At 39.1% G+C, this 12,774-nt stretch overlaps 1 protein-coding gene and 1 long non-coding RNA gene across 2 annotated transcripts in view; both read left to right on the top strand.

The window, feature by feature from the left end:
- The first annotated feature begins 1,733 nt into the window (after positions 1 to 1,733).
- The window catches only part of EIF3H (eukaryotic translation initiation factor 3 subunit H), an 88,360-nt gene continuing 77,319 nt past the window's right edge, over positions 1,734 to 12,774 (top strand). The window contains exon 1 of the mRNA XM_052787324.1: positions 1,734 to 1,911. Within this exon, the coding sequence (XP_052643284.1) occupies positions 1,792 to 1,911 (120 nt within the window). The 5' untranslated portion in view covers positions 1,734 to 1,791. The remainder of the gene's footprint in view (positions 1,912 to 12,774) is intronic.
- LOC128141928 (uncharacterized) lies at positions 1,923 to 12,127 on the top strand. Its single transcript, XR_008235224.1, has 3 exons — positions 1,923 to 5,236; positions 6,061 to 9,213; positions 9,253 to 12,127. It is a non-coding gene; the product is annotated as an uncharacterized LOC128141928 (long non-coding RNA).

Below are 12,774 nucleotides of genomic sequence, written 5' to 3'. Positions count from 1 at the left end.
TGAAAACCACTGTATTACCATAATACTGTTTCGTAATCTTAGTTTTCTTTAATTAAAGCTATTTGATCATATTTGTAAATTAAAACGGGATATGCATGTGTATAGAACAGCAAAGTGAAATATTAATATTGAATCAGCCAACTTTGTTCTCTAAAAAAACTTCAAAAGGCAATGCCAGTGGGAGTGCAACATTCAGTCATGGAAACCTGTACAGGGTAGGACTCAAATTTGCAACACCTACGTGATGGTTGAGCTCATTGGCCACAGCATACTGCCTTGAAACTCTGGGTTGTTATTGCATCAGCCTCTCTCCCAAACTATTTTTTAGAACAATGCCCTAATCCCGCTGCACATGCACACTTTGGTCTCTTTGGGGCACAAGGCACATTTGACCTCGGTGATGCTGCAATTCTAAACTTCACCCTTGATCTCCATTTAACAGATTTTTCTTAAAGGGAAATCTAAAGTGGGATTCATCACACCTAACTTCAGACATCTATTGTGAGGTGTTCTTAGCTAGGCTGGGTATCTAGGTCTCTTGTTAGTCAATGCAGAGCTTGTCAGTGGTATCGGTGGCATTTAGGTTTGCTGGTGGGGATGATTATTATACTAGATTCTTTGCCTGAATTTGTTCCAGCCCTGATGCAGGCAGCTGGTAGGGAATATTCTTGTGATGTTAAGGCCATTTTGTAGGAACAGGCAAATGCTGGGTCTGTGTCTGCTGGAAAATGCAGATACATCTTTGTATTGGTGTTGGTAAACATGTTCCCCTCCCCTGGTTAGAAATTAGCATCAGTTACATTGTTGAAAAGGTTAATGGTGAATTTTTATGAGGTCACATATTTAACATAGTGTCTGGAGAGCTTTGGAGTGTTTGGTTATGTCTACCTTTCACAGCCCACTCCGTTTTTCAGAAGAATGTGTAGGGTTTTAAATGCTTGAAAAAACCCACAACCAACCAACCAACCAAAAAAAAGCAGCAAAACAAAACCAACAGTTGACTTTTAATACAACACTTAACCCTTTTCTGGGAACAACACGAGTAGTTGATAGTTCAGGGTTTTCTTTGTATCTAATGTTAAGAATTTGTATCCCCTCTCAGTGCACTGATGACTCATTATTCACCCTCAAGACAGACAGGCTAACTCCGCAGCACTCTGCTTTTTTAAAGCTAAACCCCAAAGCTTTCAAATCTATTATCTCTTGGAAGTGCTTCTCTCTCTCAGTGTCAAGCTGGTTTATTAGGTGTAAATGCTCCCCACGAGCATAGCCTCCCTCACTGCAGCCCACTGGCCAAATCCGGCCCAGTGCCATAGCTGTGACTTTACGTGACCGGTAGCATCAGAATCGCCCAAGGAAGCCATGGAAATGCACAGCCCGAGGTTCCCAGGCTGTCGGAAACGGTGTGCCAGGCGCCAGCCGGCCTGTGGAGAGGAAGGTGAGAGGAAGGGCGCCTCGGCCCCTCTTCCGTCTTGGGTCGGGTGAGTTGGCATGGCCACAGGCGCCTGACACAAGGCACAGGGCTTCTCCTGCTCCAGGTACGCCAGGGACCGCTGTGCCTGCCGCCGAGGCCGAGCGAGGGCCGCTCCGTCCCGCCCGGAGAGCGCTCGGGGCCGTGGGGGAAGGCCGCCATCCCACCACCGCCACAGCACCCCCGCGGCGGCACTGCGCATGCGCCTACCTCCCTCCCGTCGCGTTTCCCGCCCGGAGCCCTTTCCCTGCACGCCGCCGCGGCTGCGCCGTCGCTTCCGGTGTTTCGTTTTTCTCTTTCCGGCCAGTGCGAAGGGAAAGATGGCGTCGCGCAAGGAAGGCTCCGGGGCTGCCGGCAGCGGCTTCGGCACCTCGAAAGGCAAAGGCAAGGCCGCCGCCACGGGTGACTCCGCCGTCAAGCAAGTGCAGATCGACGGGCTGGTGAGCGGAGGGGCCGGGGCCGCCGCTGGCGGAGGGGCGGGCGGGGCGGCCGCGTGGAGCCGCCGGCGGGGCTGGTGCCGTCTGTGGGGCCGTGCCGCGGCCGGGGGACAGTGTTCGTCCCGGGGCCGGGGTCGCCGTGGCGCCCCGAGGAGCAGGAGCGGTTTCATCCTCCTCCCGAGCTTCCCAACCCGCGGCCGGGCTCCCCTGTGGTCGTCCCTGGGGAGGGGAGCGACTCCCTCCTGTGTGTAAGCGAAGGCCGGGACAGGGCGGGAGTTAATTGTTTCTAAACGTTACCTTTCATCCTTTAGCTTCGATGCCCTGGTGCCTGGGTTTTCTGTTTCCCCCTTTCATAGCTCAGACTGTTGAAAGCTACGCAGGTGTAAGAGATGGTGAGCACGGTGGGTTTTTCCCTTATCCGTTGTGCTTTTTGCCTTCTCTGTTAGGACTGCTAACACCCGCTGTGCTTTGTTAATAAGAAATAAAAGAAAACGATGCATTGAAGAGGTTTAGCAGAGAATGAAGCCATCCTAGTAGAAGCAATCCTTGCAGACCATAAGCGGAAGAGTGTCTGCTGAAGTTGGTTCTTGGCTTTGCTGCTGGGTGTTTTTGTGTCAGTTTGTGTCTCGCACAATTGATATTACTCACAGTGACATAAAGCGTGGAAAAAATAGTTACTCAAACTTATTAAGAATAGAAGCATTGTTTGTTACTTCTTCATTGTCTTTCCCGAGTGTCACCAGAACATTGTACAGCTGAAGTGTGAAGGAGAATCAGTATACTGGTAACGAGAAGGAAGATCATAATTTCGGGGCAAGCTTTGAAGCCTACTTGGTATTTATTAATGATAGTCCCCGGTCATTATCCTGGAGTTATATAGTATAGTAAATATTTGGGAAGAGGAAGAGTAACTTATTTCTGTATAGTGGCCCTTATGAAAGGGAAAACTTGAATTAGAGTATTTCTGCAGTATTCTCTTCAATTGTCTGTGTATCTGTTGCTTCGGTACACATAGCATTTTCAAGGAGTGGTAAAAACTGACCAGTTGTAGAATGTAGCCCTAAAAATATAGCAGCTAACAGCAGACTGTTGCTGTTGCAAGCAGACTAGTGTCAGATGGACAGTGGTGTGTGTGTGTCTTTTTGTTAGCAAGTTTGAGGGAACGATGAAAAACGGAATAGTTAAGAGCAGGATATAGGTTGGCATCTTTAATTCCATTTCTGTAAGTGTAAAAGCTGTTTTATCAGTTTTGGACTGAGTAACAACTGTTATATTTGATTTCTTTTGTTCCTGCTTTCATGAAATAAAGAGAACAGATGCTTCAAAACTGTCTTCTATCAGATGTATAATTTGCTTTGTGAACTACTGTTCATTCAAATCGACTGTGAGTGGCCCTGATGGTCTGCTTCTGACAGTCCAACAAATGCCTGTGATTATTTTTTGCTTTACACTTTTTTTTTCCTTGTCCTCGTGTATTCTTCTGGTACAGCACAGTGGTGCCTCTTGCATGGAGTCTGTACCGAGGAAGGTGACTTAATGAAAACAGTGGAAAGTTTTCACCTTTCTACCTGCTGAAGATGTCTCCCAATGGATGTTACACAAAGTGTTCTCAGGACACCAACAGTGTGGTTTGCAAATTTCTGTGACACCTGTGCTGAAGAGAAGTGTTGGCATAAATTTGCTTGCTTTGCAAACAAAGTGGCTCCTATTGCAAGTCCTTAGAATGTCTTACTGAAATTCTGCTAAAACTCTTCTATTATCTTACTGATTTAAATGTCTCATCTGTGCTCTCACAAAGTAACAAGACTTCGTCAGTCATCTTGATGATGACCGGGGTTGTTATGTGCCCGAACTGGGGACGAATTTTGGTGGGTGTCAGGGAAGTTAGTGATCTCTTTCTCTCCACACATGCCTCATATCTTGGCAGTGGCATAAGGAATCCTTTCAAATGGGACTGCTTTGAAAGCAAAAGCATGCTATGTAGGTTGCTTTTGTGTCTGTGTATGCAAAATAGAAGATGTATCCATCTTCTCTGTGAGAATGTGAAGGTATTTTTAGAACGCTCGTTATTTCAGAGGAACAGTGAAGTAAAAGAAAGCAATATTAGTAATGAAGAGAAGTTCTAAACGTCAGTATGTTACCTTAAAACATACATAATGGTGCAGTAATACCTACTTTTCTGGCCTCCTTTTTAAATTTGGTACAAGTAGAGCATCTTATAGTTAACTTCTATTTTCATCTGATTAATTCCTTATTTTATTATATAATGGTGTAATTTGGATTTAGATCAAGTGCAGTTTTGTTTCACATTACACAGTAGAAAATTAAAAAGCACTGCCATGACAGGATTAAAAGCTAACAATGAAACCCTAACTGATAAGATAGGCTAAATTTGCATAACTTTAAAAAACGTTCATACTGTCAGAGTATTCTGCAAAAATAATAGCACCAAAATTTGGGAAGACTGAGGGAGAACTGTGTTACATTGCAGACACTTGATAACTTGATTGAAGTATCTGAATGCTTGTTTATAAAATGCTTCTGAAATTAAATGTGAACATAGATTTCCAATCTTAATAGTTTAACAAAAAGGGGAGGAAAAATATATGGCTAGCTACTGTATCAGCATGATAATGGGATTCTAAGGTTTTTTTTATTCTATTTTTGATAGCTTGAATGTGGTTTTGTTTTCTGATTAATTTTTGAGAGATTTGTAGCAGACAAATTATCTATGCATACTGTTATATTGGCATTTTTTAATTAGGAATGTCTTTCGCAAGATGTGATAAGCAAAAGTGGTTGGTATTCTTCATCCAGCTCAGGAATACAAGGAACGACTGCAATATCAAAGAAAATTGACTCTCTCCAGTTGTTTTTACAACACAGAAAAAGACACTGATTGCATGTGGATTCGGAGTCACTGATGTTGAGGAGGTTTGTTAAATAAGGCATCATTGAAGTGCTCTCTTTGGAACTGGTCATCTTCTAAATTATTGAATTGAATGGTATTGCAGTTTAGACTGTGATGAATAGAAATACAAGATTTCTGTTATTCCTTTTAAGACAGTATTGTGATCTGCTTTGGGTTTATTTAGTAGTAAAGATTAGTAGTGGCAGCCTGTGCTTGTTCTACAGATCAATGTGTTTAACTCATCCCTAGTGATTAGAGATGTGTAGTCTATATAAGAATTTTTACAACTAAGGGATAACATGGGTTTAGTTGCATATTATAGAAGTCCTAATATGTCACTGGTTTATGCCATCATGAAGTGCTTGGGCTGATTCAGCTTGCATTGGTTTAGCAAACAAAAATATCCCATGTGTTTAAGTTTTTACATGGAGCTTTTGTTGATGTAGCAGTGTGTCAGAAAAATTACATGCTTAATGAATAAACCTATAGTGAAAGCGGTTTCCAATGTAGGTGGTCTAGTCTTTCTAAGAAACTAGAAATCGCAGGGTAAAAAGTAACCCTCCAGAAACTCAGATTTGTAATGTGCTTTTTCTTTCAGATGAGATGTAAGATTGCATGTATTTGTTTTCGACAGTCCTGAGAAAAAGATCAGAAGATGAGTGCAATGCATCACATTTTGTTGTCTTTGCTTCCTGTTGTAGAAATTTGAATAGAGATTCCATCGTATTCTCTCCGCTCAAGTAGCCCAAAGCAAACTTATGTTCACAGTAGTGGTGATCACATGCATGGGATATTTCTATCTTTTTTTTTTTTTTCCCTTCTGTATTGCTGTGGATAAGCAGCCTTTTCATGTTTCTGCTTTTTTGAGAGATTAGGACTTACCTGTTTGCTTAAATTTATGATGATTATGTCTACAAGGAGCTTTATGGAGAGTCTTAAATGCCTTCTGGAGTTCTTAGGAACAGTAATTCTAAATTTTATACTAGTGTCCATCTGCAATAATCACAGAAGAACAAATGTTGCTTTTAATATAAGAACTGGGGAGGGGGGGAAAGCCTGACTGGGTTTTTGCAGCTTGGTTTGCAGTAGGCTTTTGGACCTAATTAGAGCTCACACCTTCTTAAAGCTGTTTGTCTATTTGGAGTACTGTAAGCTTTTTTATCTTTTGTGGATCGCTTTCTAAAGGCATTTTTAGAAGGTGAGTGAGCTTGTTCTTCAAACAGTCTCTTTACTCTGCTCAGTTATCTACTTGCATGGAGTCCATAAGAAAGAGAGCTCTCTTGAAGTAAGTTTAGTTTCTTAAGTTTAGTAAAATCACCAGCAACTTTGGAAGTACAGGTGAAAGAACATATATGAGCACAGACATCATGTAAGTTTTCCTTCTATAGGGAACTAGACTAGTAATTCTACTGACTCAGTGTCTTATATTATTGGAACGTGTATCTGATGTGGCCACCTCAGATGTTTTGTAGTTGTATTTTAAAAGAAGTAGAGGATTAACATCACCTTATGATCATCTTTTGCCATTTGAGAATGTGAATTTAAACAGAATTCAGACATATGAAGACTAAAAATTACTTTGGTTTATTATTAGTTCTGGGGCTTCTGCATACTCTCACCTGCCTGGTGGTAGATCAGGGCAGCTAGTTCCAGATGTACCAGCTGCATTCACAGTTGATTGCAACTGTATTTAATTGAAGGTATGCCACTCAGAGATTGGAAAAGTTGTGGTTATGACCAGGCATCTAGGAGTCCCTTGTAGATAATTGAATTTTATCTCTGTTCACTTTTTCATTGAAAGAAAGGATATATAACGTACGCTTTTTCTAAGCTTCACATATGGAGGAGAAAGGGTAGCACAGCTCTGGTGTGTATGCAAGGAATGCACGGAAGGAAAGTACACAGGCTTTCTTCCCAGTTGCTCGTGTGCAGCAGATTGTCCGATCCCTTTTTCCTGTTGAATGGGGAAGTAGCAAGAGGTACAACAAATGTGATTTGTAGCTTTTACTACATTTGCTGGAGGCCCTTCCGATTTTTTGTGTAGCTAGCGGGGTCCAGGTATACAAGAGAACCATATTATAGATTGAACACTTATTTCTGACAAAATTCATAGGTGTAGTTTAGACTAGGTTGTGCATGACTTTGTGAGCTGTTTCTTCAGTGATTGTAAGCTTGCTAGATTTTCAGTTTCACAGTTGTATGACCCTTCATAGCAAGGGACTCAAAGGCCACTCTCGGGGTCTTCCCCGAAGGGGTAATGATTATCACCTGCTGTCTGAAATAAGGAAATTATGGCAGTGCTTTACATTTACCTTTTTCTTTTTTTGCAAGAGGTGTTGAAGGACACTTTGTTTGTTGTATTTCTGGAAATTCTTTAGTGAGGGCTGAATTTTTTGGAATTCGGCTGCTGAAACTAATCAGATTTGGTTCACTGACCTTACATTCTTTTCCTTCAGTAAGGTGCAATAAATTTCAAACTGTAAGCTGGTGGATTTTAGAACATAAGCAGTAGTTATTCCTTTGAATGAAAAAGAATTTCAGGTTAGCTGAATAGACATGGCAGTTTTCTTTTGAGTACCTACCTGTGCAGTGAAGTGACATTCTGTGTTAATCTATGAAAAGGCAAGATACTTGTGCATTCCTGTTTCTTGCAAGAAAGCGAGGGAGAAAGTTAGGTTACCAAATGATTGCATTTAGTGATGTCAAAATGCAGGGCAAAGTCCATAAATTTGCTGGAACTTTTACAAGACTCTTGTACCTACAATTATTAGTCTGAGTGGTCTAAATTTGTAAATTTGGGTATAAATATTAATATTCCTTATTTCTACAAAACTGATCTTAAGTCTGAAGTTCAAACTTCAATTGCATACCTAGAACTTTTGCAGTTGTCTCTCAAAATCATGTATTTTCTGGGACTGTGGTTAGTGGGGCTGTATTGTTGATTTATACGGATAACTATATTGAAAATAACCTTTTCATGGAATCACATGAACAACTGCTTCATGTTTTTTCATATCTTGGTGTTTGTTTCCTTAAAGCTAACAAACATAATCTTTCCTCTTTTTCATTCTTTGTCCTATACTCATTTGGGATCTGCATTCTAACATGGAGATAATGTAACAAAAAAATTTGTTTTTGTTTGGTTTTACAGCTGTGTCATGAAACACTTCTCTGTTGTACAGGGTTGCAGATATAAACCCACTTGTGGAATATTGCTGTTTTCTTCAGAATGCTGTTATTTGCTTGTTTTCCAGCAGAAAATTTGAAATGAAAGAAGGGTGAAAAGGAAGTACTGTGCTAATTTTGTGCTTATTGAATTACTGATAAAGATACTTGGATTTCTTGCATCTGCAATTTTAAGTAGGAGCCATTATAATCATAGAAGAGAGTAAAATGAACAATTCTGATCAGCTGCATTTCCTGTTAGTTATTTATCATGTCTTAAATTGTGAGGGTTTTTTTCAAAATTACTATTCAGCTGTTGCAATTTTTATTTGACCTCTTTTATGTATGCACTGGATTATAGCCTTTAACTGTATGAGTGCCAACTCTTTGCTGCGTAGTACCTTTGCATCCTTTCTGTCACACAGCAAAGTGAGTAAATGAGGCAAAGAGGACAGAGAAACTCAGGTGCTAAAGTAACTGTGCTGTGACCATGAGAGCAGATGGAGAGGGTTAGTTTGTCATTAAAAAGTCTCATCTCCCAGTTTACTGCATTATTACAATGGAAGTTTGCATGGTAACCTTGTTTCATGTTTGTAGTAACTCTTCAGCATTTGCTTTTGCAATATTAGTGTTCTTTTCAACAAAGTAATCGTATGTATGATAACATTATCTAGGCTCAGGATTACATTGGTTTACTGGAAGTAGCAGGTTGATGGCTGTAGGGTGTTGTGAGACTTTGGTTGTTTTTCTTCATTTACAGGCTGGTTTCCTGTTGCTACGTAGCCTAATCTTACAAATTTGTACTCTTGTGTAAGCTTATTCCTGGGATACCTGAAAGTTTAGTTTTGTATAAGGAAGCAGCGTGCGGATTTTCCAGTTTTTAAATTCTCTACTGTTGGAAGTACTGGGAAATGGTATAGTCCCAATAAGAGATTCTGAATTTCCATCAAAGCTTGGAGACTTTTCTAGAACGCTTTTTTAGTGAAACTTCTAACCCTACTCAACTGTTTAAAATTGTACTTACCAAAGGCCTCCTCAGCATATTTGTGCAGTTCTCACAATTTTAGTAGTGATATCAGGCAACATACAAAACTGTGAAAGCAGAGATGAACTGGTGTATTGCTTGGAGACGTAAGATCAGGCAGGATAAGTAACATTTTTACTAGATGAGCATGAAAGCTTATGTAATATAGAAATTGAACTAATATTCAAAACCAGAGTTACTCCATGTGGTGGATTGTGGGTCGTGTCTGACCACTAGTATGTAGATAATGGATAAATGGAAACTTTCTTCTGGGAAAATAACAGCTGTGCGTTGGGAGATGGGGATCTTTTAGCAAGGCAAGTGTGCTGGCTGCTAGGCCAAGTAAGTGTGTTTTATTAATCAAGTTTGCTTTCACGGTAGTCACAAGGAAGTATGTTGTTCCTGGGAAGCTGTTTCATTCTTTGCAAATCCTCTGCATTGGGATACTCTAGGAAGGAGAGTAAAAGTAAAGGAAAATAATTCTTCATCTAACTAAATTCTTAAGCACCAATATATGACTTTTTTTTTCTTTTTAAAATCCTAGCCTCTTGAATTCATGTATGCATTCAGAAAATTATATCCAGTAACGCATTTGGAGAACACACTGTTGACTGACTGAATAAGATTTTCTTATACATTGTTCTTGCATAACAATATAACTGGAGCCTTAACAACATGCTAAAGCATTAATATTATTATTATATTAATAATTACTTTATTAGTGGGAATGATGTTTCTTTTTTTGTTAGCCAACTCTGTATGAATTCTTTTTACACTTACGCACCTTGCACACAAATTTTACATATTGTAGAAAGTAGCAAAAGTTACGTAGGCTTCTCAAAATGGCTATAGGTTTCTATTCCTTTATCTTCATAGCTGCTGATGTGGAAAGCCTTAATACTAGTAACAAATTGCCATTCTATAGTTAATGAATATTGCTAGAGCTTTCAACAGAAGCCTTCATGGATAGCAGTGGGTGAGGGATACCTGAATCTTTAGGCCGTCAAGCTCTGAGATGAGGGTTAGAGGCCATGTTAATACTCAAGATGATCTTCTAATGCCAGGTAATATTTGTTCCAGCTGCTTAATTCTATGAGTCTGAATATGTATTTAGGTGTACTTCTTTGTATACAACTTAAGCTAAACCTTAAGATATCCTTGTCAGTTTATTTCGGTTAAATACAAACATACATTGGCTAAAACATAAATGTGTCAAGAAGATGGTTAGAAGTTGTAGGCCTTGTCTGCATTTGTATTTGCATCAGTGTGGCTATAGTGTAGATATTTCTTTTGTATCAGATATGACTGATGTAATCAAAGATTGTTACTTTGAGCTTCATTACATCATCCCTGATTTGGTGATGGTGTAGTGTGCCTAATGGTTTGTATTCTCATCTATGGTTTGTAGAGGGTTTTTGTATTTTATTTTTTTTTAACTGATAAAAACCATGTGAGTCAACCTTTTTAAAAACACCCTAACTTTATTGAATTGTTTCAGTAGTTACTCATAGTTGCGGTAATTAAGTTGCTTGTGCCTTGTTTTCTTACTACCAGCCATTTTTGTGCTAAAGGCGTATGATAGATAGGGTTGTATTACATCCCCAGCTGTTAATAGAGAAAGCCTGGTTAGCTTCCTGGGTGAGGAGCTCTTTAGGATGTTATGTTTGATCATAGTAAATGAAATAAGGTACCGTGTTTACTGAAAATCAGTTTTTGAGACTCCTCTTGCAAATGTTATTTTAAACACTTTTTAAAATGACAACTTTTGACACTCTTGGAAAAAAAGCAATCGATTTCCGTAGTATTTGAGTAATTGTTAGTAACAGTGAAGACTGTATTGAACTGGCTAAATAAAAATCTTTGATATTTCTTAAGTTGTGAAGATTGTGCTTTTCTTGTGGCTTCTGCCCTTCTCCTTTACCCTTTTTGAAGACTTTGCAAGAATGCCCGGACTGTGTGTTCTGCCTGCTGTTCTCTATACAGTTTCTTGACATTGCAGAGCTGTAGAATGGGATTTTAGGTTACAATGTCCTTCAGGCTGTATTGTGTTTTGTGTGTCCTCCAAAGGACTTCAAATGGAATTTTAAGCTGAAGTTTAATCTCTTTGACTTTTCCTTGAGCTGTTTCCCTACAAATTTAGATCAGATTATGCTGGCACTGAGAGTTAGTGTGTGAATTGAAAACTAGCTTGATGTGATCATGGATACCTTGAACCACCGAAAAGACAGAAGCGTTTTGTGTTAGTTGGGTGATACGTATATACTTTCTGTTAATCTTCAGGTATAATGAGTTCCATGAATCTGACTCAGAGGGGAACTTCTGACTTATAATCCGTGCTTACATTCAGAAGAGAAAGTGTTGATGTGTGCTAGCAAGTTGAAAGGGCAAGAACCTCCTTGGAATATAACACTTTTCAGGCTTAGTGAAGATTTCTTAACCTGAAATGGGTAAAGTACCCACATCGTGGCGGTCTGAAGATTAAAATTTCAGTGTGTTTTGTCAATGGATAGCAGGTATACTTGCTAACAGAGCACAAACTAAATGATTTGCAAGAGTGCGTTGGTGCACTCAGCATCTACTAAGTGTCATGGTAAGTATACTCTAGTGAGGCATTTAAAACTAGAACATCTGGTATCACTTCATACCGTGAAACTAGTGTGCTGACAAAAGGAGTTAATCTAAATGTGGAGGTAGCTTAAATGTGTTACACTTCAAGACTTGAAGGGGAAAATATTATTTCAAAACAGCCTTTTTTTTGCTGTGTGCAAGGAGACATAATGTGTTGCCCTCTACACTGCTGTCATTAACAGTTAAACTTCTCATTATTTTTTGTTCCTGTTATGTGCATAGGAAACTGGTCTCTTGCTTTGTAATTTTGTATGCGTAGCTGTTGGAAACAGTAAATTGTGCTCTTGTGATACCTATTTGGCTGTGCTAATACCAAGGAAAATAGTATTTCCACCAAATATCTTTCAAATAACTTACTGCATTTTAATTATTAAAATGTTACATCAGAAACAAACGAGATAATAAGCATTACCTTTGTGTCTTATTTAGGTGTTAAATTTGACTTAGTATCTATGAGTGGGGAGGTGACAATTGCTGGCTTTGTTGCTGAAACAATGCATTATGTCCTCTTGCACACTGAAACATTGTTAAGTATTCTTCTTTGGTTTTCAGTTTATTGTAAGAAAATTAGACCTTTGCAGCTGACATGCAGCATGGTGTAGTTGAGGGAAGCATACAAGATACAGCAGGCCATGGGTAGAAAACCAGCAGGTACTCATACTGAAAGGCCCTTTGTGGTGTGTATAAAATGAACATCTTTTATGCCCTATTATGTCTTAGGACTTTTTCTTCCATCTTTTAAATAAATCCTACAAACCTTATGAGAGGCCTTGTAAGAAGATGAACGAGTCTTTTGTTTTTTTCTAGTCTTTGAAAAAAGATAATGTATTTTCAACTTTTTGTTGCTATAGACTTTTTAATTAATTTTTCTTTGCCAGAGACATTTTTTGGATATGATTACTTTGTGTGTTACTTTTCCATATTTACACATATGCTCAAAATACATTCTCAATGATGGTACAGTTTTGAACATGCTGTTCTTTCATTTTTTATTTTAATTTTCAGGCAGTGTTAAGGTTGCAGAGATGTGATACCTGCTTTAACAACAATGTTTAGCAGTTTGATTATATTACCACATAACATAATGTTATCATCTTAATGGAAAGTAAATAAATTGTTAATGTAATATATTGGAAAA

The sequence above is a fragment of the Harpia harpyja genome, chromosome 5, assembly GCF_026419915.1.
Source record: "Harpia harpyja isolate bHarHar1 chromosome 5, bHarHar1 primary haplotype, whole genome shotgun sequence".
Lineage (NCBI taxonomy): Eukaryota > Metazoa > Chordata > Aves > Accipitriformes > Accipitridae > Harpia > Harpia harpyja.
The sequence above is the reverse complement of the archived record's forward strand: the minus strand, read 5'-3'. Positions and strand labels throughout refer to the sequence as shown.